The following is a 23672-nucleotide window of genomic DNA, read 5'->3' as shown; positions in this document are numbered from 1 at the left end:
GCTGGGTGGAACAGCTGGCAAGCTGGTGACAAACACCCCAGGCTGACGCTGACCCCACCGGGGAGGTAAAGAGAGGCACAAAAACAGATACTCTAATATATACAAAGAGAAAAAGAAACCAGATGCAATCAGATTTTCTACTAGAGACCAACAAATGAGATGAATTATTGGGAGAAAACTCACGCACTCTCTTTTGGGTTTTTGTCATCTGTATAAACAGCGGAGCTTGTTGCGTGTTTGTTTTCCTGTGGAATAATTATTTTATGACCTCTACAAACCGGCTTTGTTTTCTCATCAGTGCAAAATAACTAAAGCATGATCCTAACATAACCCAAAATTGTCATTTTGTAATTATTCGGAAAAAAAAAATGTGCTTAATTCTCTTAAGCTAATCATGTAAAATCAGCAAACAGAAGGTACTTTTCTGCTTGCATTTTACAAAGATGACTGTTATTACAGCCGTGTGCAGCTACACGGCTACACAGTTATATTCCACAAGGACCAATAACGACACTGTGGTAATCAACATGTGGTTTACAGAAGCCCGAGACGTACACTAAAGCAGCATTACTGCCAGAACTGATGATGAGTTTACAACATTAAGACCTTAATAGGTTAAAATAAAAAAAACACCTGTTTTGACCCTTGTACTGACTGCTTATCTTGAGGTTTATAGTGTTATTAATTGAAGAAATTTGTAATTCCAAAATTGCAATTATTGAAGGTTTAGTTTTACACATTTTTAAACCTCAGATAAAAGTTTAATTTTGTATACATTTGCCATGTTGTGCTATGATTCCAGTTTACCAGTAACTAATATTTTATATTTCAAATCAATCTTCTTCTCCCATCCTCCACAGTTTCCTAATGCTACAGTCACACAATAATGTTGCAATAATGTTGTTCATAGGGCATGAACGTTATATCAGCCACATGCAGTGAACTTGCAATCTTGTTGCTTTGAAGACAGGGACCAGGTCTGTGACCACTCGCAGTCAGTTGCCATCTTCAAAGCAACTTTGGTGTTTCAAGATGATAAAAAGGCAATATGATAGAATCTGTCTGCTATCAGTTTGTGATTCAGTGGGGTCAAGTTGGCAATTACATGCAATCTGTTTATCATAATATGGTGATAACCTGTGATAAATCGACAAACATTGCAAGTCTATTGCCATCTGTTGCAATTCTTTTGCCATCTACATCCACATAAACAGAAATTCCCATGAAGTGCCAGAACCTCAGATCTGAAACAGAAGTTCCACAAATGGTGATGTAGTTGCTGCAGGAGAGCAATTTAACTGCACAATGACAAAGGCCATCAGCAACTTTTCTTCTATATGGGAATATAACCAAAATAGTTACAGTCACAAATGAGTTGCGCTCTTCTGTGCAGACTGAGTCAGATTGATTGCAAGGTGTTGGTAATCTGTCTGCATTTAAAAATTTGCAATTTGCAAACCTTTGCCAATCTGTCTGAGAGTGATTGCAGTCAGTCTGAGCTGGACGGTGATTAGAGGCAGGTTACCTCCCAAGACGTTACCTGTGAAGTCGTCTTGTGATCACTTAGAGGTAGTGGGTGTTGCATGCCTAATCTCTGGGCAACAGGTTGATCACTGTAAGTAGTTGCAATCAGTCTGTGAAATGGAACAAAACGGAGTCCAATGACTGGGCAACCACCAATTTTTCCTAGTCGCAAGAAGGTTGCTGTTCTATTTTTACTCTAGTGTGCCTGAACCATAAAGTGAACCAGATGTGAACTGAATGATTGAGAGAAGTCACTAAGCGCTATTAGATATAAACAAACATAGTACAAAGAAGAGAGGAAAGCGGACGCACACGGAATAATATTTGGAATCTTGTGGAAGAGTTTAGGTGTTTAACGCCACATCGTAAATCTGAAAGTATGTAAAAGACCTCTAGACTGAATTTCTTATCAGATCCGTGTACAGGACAGCAAATTTAAGGCAATAACCTTCTCAAGCTATAGAAAGTGTGTGTGGGGAAAAAAAAAAGGAGGCCAAAATTACAAGACCGATTGATGTGACACATGTATAAAAGTCTCTTATTCTTACTGTCCTGTTGTTCTTATTGCATGAACTGTCTCTTAATTATACCACATGAAACGTATGATTGCTCACTGACACACTGTCATTTTTTTCTGTAGCTAAGTGTCTGAAGGAGGAATCGGTCTTTCTGTTCAGCACCAGTGAGCTCTTTCAAATCACTGGTCAGGGATCCTAGTCATTAAGACTCGCATTAACAGCTTTGTTAAGTGTTAAGTGTTAAGTGTTATAATAAGATATTTAATGAAAATAAGGACAATATTAAAGAAACATGGAATATATTAAATATTATTCGAAATAAATCAAGCAAAAATAATTATCCTGATTATTTTATAGAAAATAATATGACAATTACAAATAGGAATGTGGTGGTTAATAGATTTAATGATTTTTTTGTTAAGGTGGGTCCAAGACTGGCCAAGGAAATACAAAATATACCATCAGAGCAGAAAAGTGTAAGTGAGTTTTGTGGACTTAATAATTCAAATTCATTATTTTTGAAACCGGTAGAAGAAAGAGAGATTATTGAAATGGTAAATAAATGTAAAAATAAACTTTCCACAGACTGTGATGATATTGATATGATGGTAGTAAAAAAGGTAATTGATGGAATTGTGTCCCCTTTAACATATCTGTGTAATTTATCATTCAGAACAGGTACATTCCCTGAGAGAATGAAAATTGCTAAAGTTATTCCTTTACATAAAGCCGGTGATGTTCATGACTTTACTAACTATAGGCCAGTCTCTTTACTTTCACAGTTCTCTAAGATAATGGAGAAATTGTTTGTGGCAAGGCTTGACAATTTTAATGAAAAATGCAATGTATTAATGGAAAGTCAGTATGGTTTTAGGGCAGCCAGGTCAACAACATTGGCAATGATAGAGTTAGTGGAACATATAACGGAATATATACAAAACAGAAAATATGCAGTGGGGATATTTATTGACTTAAAAAAGGCCTTTGATACTATTGATCATAAAATATTAATATATAAAATGGAAAGATATGGAGTGAGAGGGGTAGCAAATAACTGGCTGAAAAGTTATCTTGACAACAGACAGCAATATGTACAAATTGGTCAGTCCAAATCTTTATGTTTGAATATTACATGTGGGGTTCCTCAAGGCTCAGTATTGGGTCCCAAATTGTTTATTATGTATATTAATGATATATGTAGAGTGACTAATGTTTTGAATTTTATTATATTTGCTGATGATACAATTATTTTTTATACTGGGGATGATCTAAAACAGGTTTTGGATGATGTTGGTAAAGAAATTGATAAACTTAAATATTGGTTTGACAGAAATAAATTATCTTTAAATTTAACTAAGACAAAATTTATGTTGTTTGGAAATAAAGAAATTAATACTGTGGTAAAGTTAGAAATTAATAATGTAAGGATTGAGCAAGTTTTTCAACATAAGTTTCTAGGAGTAATATTGGACCACAAGTTATGTTGGAAACCCCATATCAAACACGTGTGTAATAAGATGGCAAAAATTATAGGGATATTAGGGAAAAATAGGCATATCTTGAATATTAAAACTTTGCACACTTTATACTGTACAATGTTACTACCATATTTGGAGTATTGTGTTGAAGTTTGGGGTAACACATATAAGAGTTCTCTACAAAAAATATGTATTATGCAAAAAAGAGCACTGAGAATGATATATAATGTTGGGTATAGGGAACACACAAATCCACTATTCTTTAAATCCAAACTTATGAAATTTATGGATTTAGTAAAATTTAAAACTGCTCAGATGATGTTTAAAGCAAAAAACAGTATGCTTCCAAAGAATATTCAAAATTTCTTTAAAAATAGAGAAGGAAGGTTTGATCTAAGAGGGAAATGTAACTTTGTTCAACCATGTGTTCGCTCAAATCTTAAAAGTATGTGTTTATCAGTTTGTGGAGTGCGTTTGTGGAATGGTTTAGATGATGAAATTAAGTTAAGTACAACTATTGCACAATTCAAGAAAAAATATAAGGAGCATATAAATAATGTGTATAAATACGAATGAGATGTTTTGTTATTTTTGTTATTGTTGGATTGTAGCTTCATGTACATTAAAATGATCTATAGAAGATTGGGTAGATTGTATCACAGGGCACTTTGGCATGGGTAGGTGTGTGTAGCCATGCATGCTGGTGTTAGAGTATGCATGTTTGGTTAAAATGTTTGGTTAATATTATAATTCAGTTTAATTATGAACTTGTAAAAGGCAATGGGGACAGGACTAGATAAGCTATTGCTTCTTCCTGCTCCCTTTTCGAACACCTTGAGATTGTTATAAAATACATTGCTGGTCATTTTATTTATTTATTTATTGATGTTTGATTTGCATTTGTTATATAGGTGAATATGTGTATGTATGCATATATGGATATATGTATGTTTTATTTTCCTACACGTTTATTTATTTTTCGTTGTTGTTTTTTTATTTTATTTTGATTGTTCGAAATAAATTGAATAAAAAAAAAAAAAAAAAAAAAAATTATCCACAGATTCATCATGTGTTAACCACGGTGCCACGCTCTGCCTTATTAGGCTGAAGAAAGACTATTAACCACCAGGAAATAATTAATCTTCAGCTTTTTGACCTACTTCCTGGAAGTGACGCTGATTTTTCTCGCCAGCTGCAACTTGTTTATATATGTACAAAGTATGAGCAACTGATTTTCTCCTTTTATCTCAGAATGTGTGTTTGCACTTTTCTCGTGTGTTTGCGTGTGTGCGTGTGTGTGTGCACAAGTTGTAGTGTGTTGCCTTGTGTGTCACTGGCTGGATGATAGCAGTATTTTCCAGTCGGATAATGAACTCCACAGGCGTGTGATGAGGACAGGCACAGGGAAGGATGTGGAGCCACAGGTGTGTTTAGCGAGCTGGAGACCTCTCTCTGGGCCTACCTCACTAAAACACATCAAACACGCCAACCCTCACACACACACACACACACACGCACACAAAATTAGTCCATCCAGTGAAACTAATACAAGCTTTCATCTAATATTCTGAAGAAAGAGAGACTGAGGCCACTTTTTTCAGATTATACCTTCTAAGTACTTCATAATAAGTACTGTGTTTAGTAGGAACTCTTTATGGGGATGTAACATATAATATATATTAAACATGTGCAAGATTTTCAAAGATTATTCAGTTTTCAGTGTACTGAGAATTTAAAGTGAGTACACAACTTCTAAATATTGCAGTTTAAAGTGCATGGCGTCAGTTCAAAACAAGAAAAGGTAAATACCCTAAAAAATTTAGAGAACCCCATCAGATGATCCTCTATGAGCAACTACTTGGTGATAGTGGGGAGAAAGAACACACTTTGAACATGTAGCGACCTCTAGTTTAACCACTCCCTGGGAGGGGACTGGTGAGGGGAAAGAGAAGAATAGAGCAGTCTGCTAGCAACCAAAGCAATTAAAAGGAGGTGTTCAGTGAAACACTTTATACCACTTTGCAACTAAATTCACCTAGCAAGCAACCACCAGCAATCATTTGCCAACCAGTTGGGGAATACACATTTTTCCCTTGTGACCAAGGGGGTTGCTGACTGGTCTCTAGGCATGCGTCACTATGGGTTTAGCAACTGATTTCACAACCACTCGCAACCAGACGGGGAATACTCATTTTTCCCTAGCAACCAGTGGTTGCCAGGCAGTCACTAACTGGTCTGTAGGCCTGTGTGACTGGGGCTTGACTTTGTGCTTTTGGACTTTTACTGTCTGCTTTGTAAAGCTTGAACCACTACAACCCAGCAACACTACGGTTCAAATCACTAGATGCTTCCACCACTCGGTAGCATGCAGGCTGTAAAACTACAGAGAAGCATTGCATATACATTTACAGTGACACATTTTTAATCTGAAGACAGATCCTTGCCTGTATTCACAAATCTTATACAGACATACAAACTGAGAGAGTCACAACTGTCCACACGCATTTGCAAATAATATTGCTTCAATAATATCCCCAAAGCGCTGCACAGTAATAATATTGGTAATGGCTGTCATATAATAGAATATAATAAAAAAAACTGTCTCTTTATCTCCAAAGTATTTTATGAAACAGAGTTATAAAGTGGCTCATACATCTGTTGTAAAACTCATAAATTCAGCAAGACATAAAACATGGAAGCAAAGCAATAACATAAAAAAAAAAAAAATCGCCAGCAAAACAATGGCAGCAATAACTAACAGAGTATCAGTTCATCTAAACAAGTCTATAAAAGTGAATTTCAAGCAGCTATTAACAGATTATAATCAATCCGCTGGTTTGAGCTCCCTAACAGAGCCACGGGGGAGGCCTGTGTGCTGTGCTTTCATAGAGTTAGAGCTCACAAGAAACAGATTTTGAAAAGCGTTATTAAAATCAAAGCAGCAGAGGCCTCAATGGAAAAAAAACTTTCCCATAATGCAACTCTGCAGCCTCTTTCATTAAACCCTGCCACCCTGCGAACTGCACTTCTTTTATACCCCGCTACTTGAGTTTGTGACTCATGCTTTCTGTTAATAATGTCACACATTTTTCGTCTCGCTCCAGAGTTGCAGAAGATTTCATACAAATGGCCTCGTGACGTGCAAACTGAGGTGTAAAATTGGTGTATTACTCCTTTAAAGGCCCATCCGGAGCTTTAAAAGTAATCAGTCTAGTCTGCAAATCCATCCAACATATAGGCAGTCCACTTGAGCTGTTAAGTTTAAAAGATATGATGATACAAGTTTTTCCTCACCGACGTTTTTCTCAGCCATTCTCCCTGCTCCTCATTTTTGTATTTCACTGAGTGTAAAATAGGTAGGTAGAACCAGAGAACATTAGATTTAAAAAAGAATCTTATGAAAATACATGTAAATGTTTGTATGTCAGTTAGCCAGAGCTGTGATGTTAACGACAACCTGCAAAGCTTCTTTCCTAAATTAATCCAGAGTTTCTATTTCTCTCTGTTGGGCTTTTTTTTTTGTTTGTTTTGTTTTGTTTTGTGTGTGTGTGTGTGTGTGTGTGTGTGTGTGTTGCTCCATGTTTACAGACACTGGTGTAGCTCCATAATGTAGTGTTATAGTATAGCATAGTGTACACATTTGCTTGTCAAGCAAAAGGTTGCTGGTTCAATTCCAGCCAGGCACAAATGCCTTTTGGGTTCTGTCAGGACGAGTATGGTGTAAAACTCTGCCAAATGTGTTGACATACCTGCTGTGGTGACGCCTTGTAATAATGGAGCAGCTGAAAGTAGCCCATGTGAACAGACATTGAATTCACCATCATTTCATTTATGCCCCCTTTCACACTTCGTACCTTTACAGCACGTGGTACCAAATAGGTGTGTGTGACTTATAAGATGTTAGCTTGTACAAAAACGTTTCCGAGCTGTGAATAAATGATGGACTTCTGGGTCTGAGAAGTGAATGTCTAAGGGCCCGCTGGGAGCGACTTTATATGAATGTATAAAAGTTTGCGAGCAAATGATGCTAACGCTCACTTCATTTGTGACCTCACTGAACACTTTCCCGATGAGTTTATGGTCTCAATCTCTAGTTTCACATCTTATTATTCACAACGTGATAATATTTTTTGTAATTATGATCCCAGTTGGAGTTAAATAGATGATTAAACAGTACATGCTTCAGATCCGTCCCTTCAAAAATTCAAGATGGCAGCAGCCAAAACACTCAGCTCCATCCATCTGTCCATCCATTTTCTGCCACTTATCTGGGTCCGGGTCTTGGGGGCAGGGGACCTCCCTCTACCCAGCCACCTCCTCCAGCTCTTCCCTTGGGACGCTGAGGCCTTCTCAAGCTGGCTGAGAGACATAATTTCCCCAGTGTGTCGTGGGTCTGGTTTAGAGTCTCCTCCCAGTGGGACATACCTGAAATCTGTCACCTCGGAGGCATTCAAGAGGCAGCCTACTCAGATGCCTGAACCACCTCAATTGGCTTCTTTTGATGAGGAGGGACCACCTCAACTGGTCACCACCTACAACATGTGGCCATAGGTGAAGGTGGCAACACTTAACTCGACAGATAAATGCGTGACTCCTTTTTTATACTGAGTTAGTTTAAAAAAACAGTTTTTAACGTGGAAGTGGAATTCCTGAGATTAAGAGTGTCCTGGACAGAGAAAGGCAGCAATAAACAAGTCTGTTTGTTTTTTTCACAAGAGAAACCAGAGCTCCCGGAGAAAAGGGCCCTGCCTGCTTTTGAAACTAGGACCCTCTTGCTGTGAGCCAACAGTGCAAACCAATGAGCCACAATGCTGCCAAGCTGCCATGTATTCCAGAACACAAAGAAATGTGATATTATTGATCAAGATTTTCCCCCGAAAGCTTAGATCCCCCATCTCCTTACACCTGCAGGGAGTGTAAAAGACACACAAATGCACAGAAATGCCAGACTACTTAAACTTCTGCAGAAATGTTTGGGTTCATGTCAAGCATAGTAATGAGCTGACTGAGAAAATTTATTTCCAGGTCCATAAAAGAAAAAAAAAATACAATTTCAGAGTACCGTCTTCTGTCCAGAATAAAAAAAAAATCAAGCCTGCCAATGCAGGAACACTGCATGCACTTCTTTTCTTTTCTCTTTTTTTAATATTACTCACATCTGATCTGTTTGCAGTGCATATGTTAACATGGTGTAGTTGTGGAGGTCACGAACACTGTCCTTGCTATGGAGGAGTTAGAGAGACAGACATAGCGCGAGCAGGCTTGGACGTCCTCTCCAGCAGCGCAGATGCCACTAAATAAAATATTTCATAATCCTGCCCAAATCCTCTAATCACCATGACAACAGGCAGCAGGGAGCCAGAGAGTGGTGGTGGTGGTGGTGGTGGTGTGTGGACCCTCCTCCTTTTTCCTTTTCCCTCCTTTAACCAGAATTTGGCTCCACGGTTTCAGATTGTTTTCCTCAATAGAAGCTGTGCTGTTTTATGATCGCCATAAGAAGACATTGTATTGATTTTCGGGAAAGCATTTAAAGTGGAACATTTGCTTTTTCTGACCCCGGCAGGCCGCTGTATTGCATCTCAGTGACTAGCTGCAAACTCCTGGAGAGGAGCATCAAGTTTAAATTGAATCACTGCAGATAAAAGGCTTTCAGAGTCCAAAAGGTAGAGATATACACACACCAAAGGCCTGTTGGGCACTGTATGGTGATAGGATAATGGAGGTGATGACCTCATGGGGTGAAAGGACCTGTTGCCTGGAAACAGTGCGGATAACAGGAACCAGGGGGGGCGTGGGGGGTAGTCATACCACTGGTGTTGTGTGGGTGCGAGTGTGTGATATCGACCAGTGTTGCCAGGTAAGGGAGATGATGACAGTGGTTTAAAGTCAAGTTTAACAGTATTGATCCCACTGAGGTGTGTTTGTGTGTGTGATCTCACAGCCTACACACACACTGCTGTGAGATGCATTTCCCTGTGTTTTCCTGCTTCTTCCTTCACTCGCTTGCCCGTGAGTGCCAAACATAAATAATTAACTCCTTCCCCTCTCCGTCTCCCTGCAGGTATTCGGCCCCAGATTATGAATGGGCCTATGCACCCGCGCCCCCTGGTGGCGCTACTGGATGGGCGCGACTGTACTGTGGAGATGCCCATCCTCAAAGATCTGGCCACTGTGGCGTTCTGTGACGCTCAGTCCACGCAGGAGATACATGAAAAGGTACAGAATCAAATTTCAGATGTCTGCATTTCATTTATAGTTTCTGGAAAATGTAGCCGCTGTGATTCTTACTGGTTGCTCCTGCTTTTTTGCTAGATTTTTCACATTAGTTAAACTGCAGCCTGCACTTGCACAAACATGTAGCACTCACATTTTAACTCCTTTTAAAATGGACTGCTGTCCTGGGATGGCACTCTATTTATTATAAGCTGCATTAAAACTGCTTCTAGTCACATATCTAATTAATGTCAGTTATTTCTTGCTGATTTGCTGTCAGTTTTGTGCTTCCTTTTTTAGAATGGAGGCATTTTGACGCGGTGTCAATAAAGGAAAATATAGACTCAACTTCATTAGGTGCTTCATTAGGACACCTGTTCAACTGCTCTTTAGCACAAACATCTGATCACCCAATCACATGGAAGCAACATTTAGCCATGGGCCTGTTGGAGTTCAAACCGAGTATCAGAATGAGGAAGAAAGGTTAAGTTACTTTTGAACGTGGCATGGTTGTTTGTGCCAAACAAGCTGGTCTAACTATTTCGGAAACTGCGGATCTACTGGGATTTTCCCACACAACAGTCTCTAGGGTTGACAGAGAATGCTTTGATAGAAAAATATCCAGCAAGGAGCTGTTCTCTGGGTGAAAAAGCCTTGTTGATTATAGAAGTTACAGGGGAATGGCCAGACTGCTTTGAGCTGGTAGGAAGGCAACATTTCCTATCTGCTGCAACATTTTGGATGGCAGGATAAGAATTTGGCATAAACTACATGAATGCATGGATCCATCCTGCCTTGTATCAGAGGTTCAATCCAGTACTAGCAGGGTGTACCTAATTAGGTGGCCAGTGAATGTATTATATTATATTAGTGTATTTTATTTAGTGTATTGAAACTAAATTTTAAAAAATAAATTGCAATAAAAACAATTAAATAGACACACACCAAAAAAAAAGGAGGAACATTTCAGTTTCTTCTTTAGAGATTTGACTCTTCCTCCTCATAATTTCCATATTTTAACATCTAACAGTTTAAAATACAATACATATTAGATTTAGGCCAGATTTAGGTCAGACCGCATATTGACGTTCTCCTGCAAGGCGGTGCTCCCCCCGTAGCACTTGTAGAAGCCACAGTGTCAGTATCTGCAGGAACACAGACTGTGATGCTGACACAGTGTGGACTTTTAATGTGTTTCTTGAAATATTTGCTCTCAGTTGAGTGCAGTAGAATCATCTCTTTCCTCCCTCTCCGTCTCCTCCTCTCTAATGTTTTAATAATATTTCAGCCCACTGGCTTGTTCCACTCTCCCAGTTCAGCTATAATGGTTTCATCACTGACTCTAATCCCACTGGGTGCTGAAGTGCTGCTTTGTTAAATAAGGACGAGGAGGAGGAGGAGGCGGCTGGTAATAGAAATGCAGTATAATTGTTCTCAGCCGGAGTGGGTGAAACATTTGTCTTATTTTACTGTCTATGCACTGGAGCCAGTGAGCAGCAATTTTACAGTCCAAGCTGGAGGGGTTTGTCTCTTCACACTCACAAAGAGAATAGGAAACCTTCCAATTCATGCTATGTCAGAAAATGCTACCATAACTACATCTTAAAAACATCTTTCTTGTTGTACATGCAATGAAAAAGTGGTTTGATTGACTTTAATGTAAAACATAATATGTATTTAAGAGTTAAATGGATAAAAAGAAAAACAAACACCTTATTTTCATATTAAAAACACACACACACACACACACACACACACACACAAGCGATCTTTGTCCAGTAAGATGTTATGAATATATTTCACACACAGAAGATCCATCTGGGAGATTAGATGCTGGCAACAGTCCCACGACTATAACTGCACAGCAGAGGTTGCGTGCGCACACACACACACACACACACACACACACACACACACACACACACACACACCCTCCAACACCCTCACTACAAGTGGTTAAGTGGTGTTCACACACGTGTACATAAACAAACTCTCAGGGTGCAAACACAAGCACACTGCTGTCTTTTTCTGTGGCTGCCTGGAAGTGAGCAGATGCAGCGATTGAGTTATGCACCACTTAAGGATTCAGTACTAAACTGTAGCTCTTGAGCTCTCAACGTGCAACTGTGAGCCTGCAAAAAACATCTTGTCTTCTGCCGAGCACACGTCAAAAGGAATTTATTAGAAGGTGCTTCTGATCTATTATCAAGGACAGTGCCGTCCTTGGAAGGACAAAGAAGACCCTTTGGATTTCAGAAAGATGCCAAGTGATGTGCTTTTCAAGTACCTTTGGCGTCACTATATCAGTAAACACAGTTTTTATAAGGAGCTGATATTTTATTGCAAAGTAAAGTTGTCACGTTCTGAAGACGCTTCAGGACACACAGGGACTTGGGAACGCTGGGGAAAGGGGAACGGGAACATGAACAGACACGCTGACAAAGGAAAAGGGGAGATATCAACATATACACTGTATACATATGCATATGCAGGGGCATTAAACAAAGGCCCTCAGCTATGATTGAACTGGGATACTAAAATGTATCAGTATTGAATTTATTATGATACTGACTTAATGCATCTTAGAGTTTCTCCTCCATATTCATCCTCCCCATCGACTGCAGGCTCCCCACACTAGCTGTCAAGCTGCAATTTTTTTCCCCCTTTCAGACACCGAAACTCAGGAAACCAAAACTGTGATCACATAATAAGAGGTACAAAATATACAAAGTGGTCAAATAATAGCTTGAAGTTTGCTATATTTTTGTTGGAAAAATGGCTCTTGGAGCTAGAACCAGCTGCAGGTGATTAACTTAGCTCGGTTTAAAGCCAAACACAGGCCTACCGGCACCTCAGAAGCTATGATCATGTAAAAAAAAAGGAAGTACACCCTTTCTCTATTCTAATGTTTTACAGATCAGAACATAATAATAAATCACATGGTCCTCAGCAGCTCATAAAATTTGTATGAAAAACAGGAACACAACATATTACACCATGCCATTATTTGTTAAACATAATCTAACCAACATCTCCGACTCTATGTGTTAAATGTTAAAGTCACAGTTAGTAGAAGACTAAAACGGCTTGTTTGGGTTGCCAGGAGAAAGCGTCCTCTCTAAAAAGAAACATGGTTTGCAAAGTCGCATCTGAACACACCACAAGACTTCTGATGCCATGCCCTCTGGACAGATGAGACCAAAGTGGAGATGTTTGTCCATCATGCACAGCAACAAGTGTGGAGAAAAACAAACACAGCATATCAGCAAAAACACCCCATACCAACTGTCAAGCACTGTGATGTAGGGGTGATGATTTGGGTTTGTTCTGCAGACACAGGACCTTGGGCACCTTGCAGTCATTGAGTCGATCATTGAGTTCTCCGTATACCAAAGTATTCTAGAATCAGATGTGAGGCCATGTGTCCAACAGTTAAAGCTTGGGTGAAACTGGGTCATGCAGCAGGACGATGATCCCAAGCACAGCAGCAAATCTGCAACAGAACGGCTGAAAACGAAAAGAATCGAGGCGCTGCAGTGGTCAACCTGATTGAAATGCTGTGGTGCAACCTTAAAAGAGCTGTGCTTGCAAACATAGTGAACTGAAGCAATGTTGTAAAGAAGAGTGGACCAAAATTTCTCCACAACAATGTGAGAGACTGATAAAGTCATGCAGAAAACATTATGATTAAATGAATAATAGCATGATGTAATATGTCACGTGTTGCTGTTTACCTGAGGTATTTACCTAATTTTTAGACCTTGTCTGGACCAGATGATACATAAAACTTTAGAACAGAAAGAGGGAGTACTTTCTTTTTCATGTGATTGTAAATAGCATACTGTATCACTAAGCTTCAGTAGAGAAATGATGCACTTAGGTTTGTGTAAAGACTGAAAACAGCTGGGGTCATTCCAGTTTTCAGAAATATTGTTCCTAACATATTTCAAACACAATTATAAACAAATTTCAAGTTTAATCTGCACACAGACTGAAATGTGCTGTGCAGTGATCATGATTCTTTGCTGTGTGACATGCCAGCTCGAGCTGGAGAACAGTACTTTTTTAAACAGCCGCTAATTAACACAGCACAATCCCCATTTGCTCACTTTTTCCACTTCATATACGCTTACTCTTAGCTTATATCCCCGTTGCTCCGCAGCGTGCCGTAATTCGCTGCTGTTTTCCAGCGTCATCTCCAGCCAACCCTGCTGCTGGCCCGCTTCACTCGAGTAATGAGATCAGTGCGCGAGCAGCGCTTTAACCTTGAGTTTAGCGACCAGCTCTTACTTCAGCTCACTGAAAATTCACGGCTGCGCTAATCTGGCTCAGTTGGGGTTAATTTAGTTAGCAAGTTATGAATTCAAACCAGTTATTTAACAGCTTTGGCTCGCAGCAGCCACTTGTTTATGCTTTGTGAGTTTCTCAGCAGCTGTCAGTCTACTTTATTGTCCTGCCTGCATCCACTCTAACCTTGTTTGCATACAGTTTGAATGAATGGGTTGTGACAAAAACCAGCTTTGGCAAGCACTCATTATAGCGCAAACAACCAGGCAATCACTCATATTTTAGAGCACATATAAACAATCCATTTGCATTTAGATGAATAGCGGACATAAACTTCTGGAAAATGGGAGGTGGTGAGAGCACGCATATTCATGTTGGCAGCACTGGTTGTTATAGAAGAGCCATCTGAATATCACTGGTGGGATGAGGATGATTTAGAACATTAATGACATTGTGGTAGCAATATAAATGCAGATGAAAATGTTCAGCTAATAATGGCTGTGGACATACTGATACAGGCAGCAATGATGATGATGATGATGATGATGAGGCCTCATCCTCTCTGATGTCCCCCAGGTGCTGAATGAGGCCGTAGGGGCCATGATGTACCACACCATCACCCTAACCAGAGAGGACTTGGAGAAGTTCAAGGCACTGCGCATCATCATCCGTATCGGCAGCGGCTACGACAACATCGACATCAAGGCTGCCGGGGAGCTCGGTGAGACTGAGGCACAGATGCGCACAAAAGATGAGTTAGGAGCGAGGCGGCTCAGAAGCAGAATGTAATCATACACTGTGAATAATGAAGGAGCCTATCGGCTCATGTGGCTAACTTCTTCACTACAAAGAGAAAACATAAAGAGCGATTCATCAAACAGAAAATATGCATCACAGCGAAGGATTTGATTTAGGGGGCCAAATCAAACTCTGCTCGCCATGTTTACGTGACACATATGTACAGGAATTTATTGTAAACAGTAGATGTAACTGAGCTGATTTCACATGCAGAGCAGCTGCTCCAACTGATATGAAACTCTCCCTGTGATTCCCATTTGGCCCCTTCGGCATATGTTTGGTATGAGAACAGAATTTGTGTGATATCCTAATTATTGTCATTTGCACTACTATATTTCAGTACGCTGACATTCTTTTGGTGGGCATAATTAGCAATTAGAATGATCCTGTTATCATTCATATTTCAGTTTTATACACAGTGGGATTTTATTCTGTAGTAAGTCATAAAGACAGAAAAATATCCCATCACTTATTTTGTAAAATAAAATACTACTGAATAGATCTCTCTCCAAGGCAGTGACAGTAATCTGTGAAGCAATATTGTTACTGCAATAGTCAACTGAATTGCTATCTCTCCTTGCCCAGGCATTGCAGTGTGTAATATTCCCTCAGCGGCTGTAGAAGAAACAGCAGACTCAACACTTTGTCACATCCTTAACCTGTACCGACGAAACACCTGGCTGTACCAGGCTCTCCGGGAGGGCACGCGGGTCCAGAGCGTGGAGCAGATCCGGGAGGTGGCGTCTGGAGCAGCCAGAATCCGAGGAGAGACGCTGGGCTTGATCGGATTTGGTGAGTCTCTTATTTGGGGTTTTATTGCAGAGTGTGTGGAGTTAATGAGTGCATAATGAGCGATCAGCCACAACATTAAAACCGCTGATACAGTGCTTAACAAAGAGTATTACACTCATCCGTCATAAAAACAAGAAGCACAAATATTTTAGAAATATGTCAAAAACTTGTTTTAAACTAAACATTATATTGGTATTTATTAGGTAAATAAACTGAATTCATTTTCATATTTTTATACCCAAATTTGAGTCGGCACACTGGACTTGGCAGCACGGTGGCGCGGTCGTTAGCACAGTTAGAAGGTCCTGGGTACGTATCCACAATCTGGCCGGGGCCTTTCTGTGTGCAGTTTTCATGTTCTCCCCATGTCAGTGTGGGTTCTCTCCGGGTACTCTGGCTTCCTCCCACAGTCCAAAGACATGCAGTTAGTGGGGTTAGGTTAAACTGTGATTCTAAATTGCCCATAGGTGTGAATGGTTGTCTATCTCTCTGTGTCAGCCCCACGACAGACTGGGGGAACTGGAGGAAGACTCGCTGGTAGATGCAGTATGATTCCCTGGGCAATGTTCAGCTGGGAAATCTTGTGTCCCAGCATTCTTGTGGATGTTACTTTGACACGTACCATCTATTTATCTAAGACCACAGAAACTCCTTCATAGCTATTGTACTCCCTGAGGCCACTGGCCTCTTTTAGCTAGATAATGCACCCTGCTTCATTGTATAATTTTATAGCACAACTTCCCCAGATCTCACTACAGTGTGCACGTTACAAAACTCAAAGGATCTGCTGCTGGCCTCTCTGTGCCTGACACCTCAGGACACCTTCAGAGTAAATGCCTTGAAGAGTCAAAGCTGTTTTGGGGGTACAGGCAGGATTCTGCACAGTATTAGGCCTTTTAATGTTGTGGCTGAACAGCGCATGTTGGTGGCTTGTACCTAAGACAGAAGTTTAGATTTAATACCCAAATTGCCATACAGTGTTTTTTAATGCTCAATGAAGATTGGGCTTGATAGTTTTTCTATTTTTCATTACTTTTTCATTTTTATTTCCCAAATTCAGCCTAGTTTCACTTAGCTCACAGTGCGCATTTCATTTTGGTTTTTGTTACATTTTTATTATTGTTATGAGTTAGCATGCTAATATTATGTTATATGCACTGAAGTATAGCAGAAGCTAATGATAATATTTATCTGTTTGAACTGAATTTCTATCAGTGCATTTAGCAGCTGTTGACATATTTCACTCACCCCTATAAAAAGTAAGCTTAGCTGATGCTTTGTTCCTCTCTTGTGCTCCCTCAGGTCGATCAGGCCAGGCAGTGGCCATGCGGGCCAAAGCGTTTGGCTTCAACGTGATCTTCTATGACCCCTACCTCCAGGACGGCTTGGAGCGCTCGCTGGGCGTCCAGCGGGTCTACACCCTCCAGGACCTGCTCTATCAGAGCGACTGCGTCTCTCTGCACTGCAACCTGAACGAACACAACCACCACCTCATCAATGACTTCACCATTAAACAGGTGGGGGGGGGTCGTCAGCACTGAGCTTCAGAAAGGCTCTTTCTCACATGAGCCTCGGGTGAAGGGAAATCGCCTCGTCTTGGCAGAAGCTCTTTCTCCTTGAGGCTGGTAGGGCAGAGTAGACTGGCAAATGAGTTAGGCAGCCACTGGCTTATCTAGACAGCCAGCGCTCCTTTGTTGGCAACTCAAAATTACAGGCTGTTAAAACAAAGAAACAGAATTGTTTGGACACTTTTTGTGAATTCTGAATATATATATGGGAGCGGATGGTGGTGGGGCATGATTCTGAGATTCTGGCGAGCAGTGGCTCCATAGTGTGATGTTAACACATTTGCCTAACATACCAGAGACAGCTGATTTGAGACCAGGAGGAGACACAGATCTCTACGAGGGTTGTGTCAGGAAAGGCATCCAGTGTAAAAAAAAAAAAAAAAAAAAACTATGCCAAGTCAAATAAACATCCGCTGTGGCGACCCCTCACAGCTGAAAGAAGCATCCGTAATGTAGTCTGTGGGGGTGTTACCGTAATGAGCCTGTTCTTCCATGTTGTTTCTGTCCTTTTATAGCTTTCTAGTGTCTCCAAAACATCAAAGTATGTGTGTGTGTGGGTGTAGGAGCAAAGCACTTTCTAGTGCACGTTCACAAAGCGTAGACAGTAGATTTCCAGGAAAGAAAAATATTATATTTTTTAAATTCTAATTAAAATAAACAGTGCTTAACCAAACTGAACAGTCATTTGACCTTCTTATATAATTAGAAAACGCAAGCTTTTCTTAGCAGTATACCACACCTATTGTAAGCTGCCGACAGAGCAGTCGGTGACAAGTCAAGTTTTTGCCTCCATAACGTGCTAAATTAAAGCGCCTCTGCATAGACTTCTCCTGGTCACTGCTGCCACCTATAGGACTCAAACTGTACCGCAAAGGTATATTTTCAATACTTGTGTTTATCTTACAGAAAACACAAGTCATTTGATCTTCTGCATTATCATGTGTAGTGCTGTGAAAAAGTATTTCCCCCTTTGTGATTTCTTTTTGTTTTTGCATATTTGTCACACTTACATGTTTCACATCATCAAACAAATTTGAATATTAGACAAAGATAACCTGAGTAAATACAAAATACAGTTTTTAAATTTCATTCATCAACCCGTTTTATTTCGCTTATCGTAGGGCAGTTGGAGCTTATTCCAGCTATCATATGATGATGAAGATCTCGTTTATTAAGGGATGTTATCCAAACCTACCTGGCCCTGTGTGAAAAAGTAAAACATGGTGGTGGTAGTATGATGGTCTGGGGCTGCTTTGCGGCTGAATTCTCCTCTCTCCTAGAAAATCCGGGCATCAGTTCGTAACCTGACGCTCAAGCTCACTTGGGTTATGAAGCAGGACAGTGATTCAAAACACACCAGCAAGTCCACCTCTGAATGGCTCAAAAAAACAAAATGAGGGTTTTAGAGTGGCCTAGTCAAAGTCTGGATTTAAATCTGATTGAAATTTAATGACCTTAACTCTCCAATTAAAACAATTCCAAATTCAAGCACTTTTGTAAAGAAATGTGAAAGACTCGTTGCCAGTTTTCTCCGGTTATCTTCGCCTATTTTGTTTGATCTGAAACATATAAGTGTGACAAATATGCAAAAAATAAGAAATCAGGAAGGGGACAGATGCTTTTTCACAGCACTGTATGTTGTGGTTTCTTAAATAGAGCTCATGTTGTGTGAACTGAAGGGATTTAGATGCCCCCACTTTATTGAAAAGCTTTGTTTCTGCTTCCCATGCAATCACATAACCACACACTGTGATGATGAATTAAGAAATCGTCATTGAGAGACGAACACTGTATGCTGTGCTGCTCTGTGTTTAGATGCGTCAAGGTGCTTTCTTGGTCAACTGTGCACGTGGGGGTCTAGTGGATGAGAAAGCTTTGGCTCAGGCCCTGAAAGAAGGAAGGATACGGGGCGCCGCCTTGGACGTCCATGAATCAGAACCTTTCAGGTTTATTTATAAGTTCACTGTTTGCTCACGATTTAATAAGTAATAATGTTTTCATCCTCTTGTGTTTAATTTTCCCATTCCTATCTTTGTTTGCTCCTCAACAGTTTTTCCCAAGGTCCTCTAAAAGATGCCCCCAACTTGATCTGCACACCCCACACTGCCTGGTACAGCGAGCAGGCATCGCTGGAGATGAGAGAGGCCGCTGCCACAGAAATTCGCAGAGCCATAACCGGTACAGAGACGTTTTAGATGGTACACATTCCCACGCTTGCTCGTAGACTTCTGATTTCTTGGCTCACCAAAGCTCAATCTCGCCCCGACACAGGCCGTATTCCTGACAGCCTCCGAAACTGCGTCAACAAAGAGTTCTTTGTTACTACGGCGCCCTGGGGAATGATGGAGCAGCAGCAGCCTCAAGTTCACCCTGAGATCAACGGTGCCGCCTACAGGTAGGAGGTGGATTTATTTGAGCTCAGCATCACACAGAGATCACCTGTCATATGAGCGCCTGCAGTTGTGAGGCTTGATACTTGGGGGAGGGGTAGTTTAACTATTCATATGTGTTTTTGTAACAATTCTGACTTTCTTTACCTGCATAATAGGCTGGGTCCTAGTTTTTGTGGCGTATTTATACATAGAACTTGGCCCAAATTAATGAATCCCATGTTAAGTTCTCAGTCTCTATATTGTCTAAACCAGACTGAACTGCTTCTCTCACACAGCCGAGTGAACCAAACCATGGTACAGGCCATAGCAACGGGGGGAATGCAGGACAAATTATATACCTAATTCCCAACCAGGTAAATGAATACTGTCACTGCTGGCCAACAGGCCAGGCCGAATGAATAACATCATTAATAAAAACCAAATCCCTGTGAAACCTGTAGCCTTTTTCTGCCTCTCACTCTAACCTCCCTGTTCTGTAACTGTACCCACTCTACCCAGCATCTCATCGATCCCCCAGCTCGCCCTCCCCTCCCTGAAGTAGAAACTGGAAAACAGCACACAGGGTCACTCTAATGTTTGATGTTTTTATTTTTATTTTTTTTTAAGGAAGTTTTATATATATATATATATATATATATATATATATATATATATATATATATATATATATATATATATATATATATGTACACTGAGTAGAATAAGGTGCCATTATTCCTACAGTTTATGAGGGAAGACTGAAAGCAGGAAGTTGATGGGAAAAGAAAAAGACATAGATATGGATTGGATGGAAAAGTCTTAATTTTGTAATATTCATCTGGAATATTAAGTGATTTTGTTTGCAGTGAGCCTTTCCCCCCACATTTTCCCCCTTTCACCTCACTATGATAAAGGATCAGTTCAACCAAACTGCTTCTGCTTAATCTTCTTTTTTTTCCTCACATTTAACTTTTTTTTTTTCTCAGAATAGCACCAAACACATAGACTCAGATCTTTTCTAGTCAGATTCAGGCCATTCCCATAGAGATGCAACTTTTCTTTCACTCTCCTGAGTGTTTCACTGTGACAGTCTTTTGGAGAGGCGCTGACAGATATAATTAGAAGCCTCTCACATGCTCAGATTTGGAGGAATTTCATGGCACAGCCTCACCACTTCTGGCACCAAATTCGTATCCATACACACACACACCTGCATGCAGGCGTAAATCTTTGAAAATGTGTCTCTCCTTCTCCTCACCCTCGTCCCTTTTATGACTGCACACTAGAGGCCTGTACTACAAAGCAGGATTCGGGCTTATCCAGGTAGTTTCAGGGTTAATCCCGGGTTTTCAATATTATGAAGGTGGTTCACATGTTACCAGGGTACATTGCCATGTAGACCCAGCCTGCTCCAGAGCCAGTTATGTTGAAGAGTAGAGATCAGCAGGCACAAAATCTCTGCCGACTGACCAGTCAGTTCTCCAGAAAATAGTGTCATCATTCCAAGATCCTTCTGACCTCTGTGCATGGATAGCAGGGAGGTCAAAAGTTTTTCAATAGCTGCTAAAGTCTTTGTGATTTCTTGATGTTTTTTTGTTTTTTTTTTCTTGTTGGCTACAAACAGTTTTACCCTATCAAATTTGCATGTATGCTAAGCCTATGTTCAAATTCTGTCTTTATATTTTAATCAGTATTCTTACACCATGTAACACCACGGGGGGCTGCAGCTGAAAGAATAAAAACTAAAATAACCTTACGGACATCTAAATATTCATTTAATGGAATAACAATAACAATCCATCAGATCCCCCAGTGTCTTAATGATTGCTCAGATGTGAATGCACTAGTAGTGAAATTGAGCTGATAACCACCTTCATGTGACAGCGTAGCCTCTTTGCCAGTGTTAGGATAGGTGAAGCCAGATAACTGAAGGATATCCTGGGTTTGTTGAACTTGCTTCGTAGTACAGTGCTCGGCTTGGAAAATTAACACTCACCTCAGCGTTCCTTTATTCATTCTTTTCAGGACTAAATTTTGGCCACATCTACAAAGACTTGGATGTGAACATTCGATCCAAATTGAGTAATGAGGCTCTGCAGCGTGAACATAGCCTGTCTGTGCTATTTTGTTGTTGTGGGGTGTTTTTGAGGGGTTTTGTTTACTTGTTTGTTTTGTAGTTTATGACCCTTTAAGTCCTTCCTTACACCAGATAAGTTCCCCTGACATTATCATTTATTGCTCCTGTGCTCTTTGTACCATTTCTAGATATTTTATAGCAGTGATGTTGCTTCGTAAGTTCACCACGTCTCAGATTTGCATCCTCAGACGTGCATCACCTTGCGTTATTTATTTCACATTACCAAGTTTTTTTTCATTCATTTTTGCTAACATGCAGTTAATTTAAAATCCTACTTCAGAAAGTAATGATCTGGAGCAAAAAATATATCTAAAATGTCCAAAATGATGCACATTTCTTTAAAAAAGTTAGCTCCTTATCATGTCTGCTAATCACCCTCTACCCATCTCCAGATTTCCTCCTGGCATGGTGGGCGTCGCCCCCGGTGGGATTCCCGGACCCATGGAGGGGTTGGTTCCTGGGGGAGTCCCCATCGCCCACACCCTGCCCCCTGGCACCCATCCGTCACAGGCCACCTCCCCCAACCAGCCCTCCAAACACGGCGATCCCATGAGAGAGCACATGACTGAGCCGTAGGACTGCTGCTGCTGTAGCCGAGCAGAGGAGGAACTAAAAATTGATGTAAACTAAAAACCCAGCGACCAACCAACTCAGCCATCCAACTGTACGTACGCTTGACTTCAGCCATCCGAACCTACCAGCAGACTGCCTGCCGGGCAACGTTTCACACTTTTTCTTTTTTTCTTTCTTTTTTTTGTGAAACCACTAAGTGAGGACAGTGGACGTTATACACACATGAGCTGCCACACGGATCTGAAATCTCTCCTCGCTCCATATCTTTCTTCGTTCCTCCTCAATTTACGTGATTTTCTTGTTTTAGCATATTTTAGGGAGATTTCCTCCTGACTCCTGGGACACGTTGACAGTAGCCACGTGCAGGATGGAAATCCAACCCCACCCTCCCTGGTTTAAGAGGCGAGCTCAACAGGATGACTCTCTTCCCTTCCTTCTCACCCATTTCAGCACAAACATACCCTGTGTTTTGATTTTTTTTCTTACTTTCTTCTGTTTATCCTATATTACTGTGTTTCTGTTCTTCAGTGTGTGAAAATGAACAGATTTACAGTTAGCAGACAAGAAAAGGAAAAAAAATAGCTGGACTCCAACTTTGCTGGCTGGAGGCTGCCTGAGTGAAGAGATGAGATGCGGGGCAGTAGAAGTGGAAAAAAAAATCACCCTTTTAAACCAAAACAAGGAAATATAAAGGAAAAAACATAATGTTTCATGGTTAAATATCGTACATGAACTGTGTCACTTAAATTACGTATTCCCGTTGTAATTTTTCCAACTCTGCTGAACTGAGGTACTTATATTTGGTTACAGTGGCAAACAGTGTCCCAAATATCTGTTTGGATCCCAAGGACCGAGAGTATACGTCACAGCAAAAAAAAGCTTCTGAAGTATGAAAGTGTTTGGGAAAACAAAAACAGTAAATCTCTTACTGACTCAGGAACAATATATTCTAACCTTCAAATCTGTCCAAATCTGAATAGAAAAGAAAAAAAAAGTCTTGATTACTGCTCCTCGCGTCTCCACGTCTTTCTCCATTGTGGTATTTTTTATATATCAAATGTACATTTTTTGATGTTCAAGCTTTTCACTCCTGTTAGATTTGTATTGCCTTGTTAAATGTTCATATAATCGTAGTCTTACGTGACCAACGGCGTCCTCTCCTTCTTATAGTTTCTTCCTCCTTGTTTTTCTGCTCTAATGAAAGCCAGCTGTGGCCCCTCGGAGGAATCGAGCCCTCTCGGAACAACGGCAGTCATGTTCATTCCCTTTAGCCCTGTGACGTTAGCAAGAGGCGGCTGCTCGCAGATTGTTTGGTTTTTAGTGTGAGTATTTGTATTCGTTTCTTGTACAAGGTGAACATATAGCATACAGTGCAGCTGGAACCAATAAATAAAACTTACTGTTCTGACTAA

General features: G+C 40.4%; 1 protein-coding gene across 2 annotated transcripts in view; it reads left to right on the top strand.

Annotated features, from left to right (window-relative positions):
* The window catches only part of ctbp2a (C-terminal binding protein 2a), a 77511-nt gene extending 53839 nt beyond the window's left edge, over positions 1-23672 (top strand). For both annotated transcript variants that reach the window (XM_030747716.1, XM_030747715.1), the window contains 9 exons: positions 9582-9736; positions 14597-14741; positions 15404-15610; positions 16913-17127; positions 18994-19124; positions 19229-19356; positions 19450-19573; positions 19847-19924; positions 22080-23672. In XM_030747716.1, coding sequence (XP_030603576.1) covers positions 9582-9736; positions 14597-14741; positions 15404-15610; positions 16913-17127; positions 18994-19124; positions 19229-19356; positions 19450-19573; positions 19847-19913 — 1172 coding nt within the window. In that variant the 3' untranslated portion in view covers positions 19914-19924; positions 22080-23672. The remainder of the gene's footprint in view (positions 1-9581; positions 9737-14596; positions 14742-15403; positions 15611-16912; positions 17128-18993; positions 19125-19228; positions 19357-19449; positions 19574-19846; positions 19925-22079) is intronic.

The sequence above is a fragment of the Archocentrus centrarchus genome, chromosome 15 (genome assembly GCF_007364275.1).
Source record: "Archocentrus centrarchus isolate MPI-CPG fArcCen1 chromosome 15, fArcCen1, whole genome shotgun sequence".
In the NCBI taxonomy this organism is placed as follows: Eukaryota; Metazoa; Chordata; class Actinopteri; order Cichliformes; family Cichlidae; genus Archocentrus; species Archocentrus centrarchus.
This window is presented reverse-complemented; position numbering and strand designations above follow the sequence as displayed.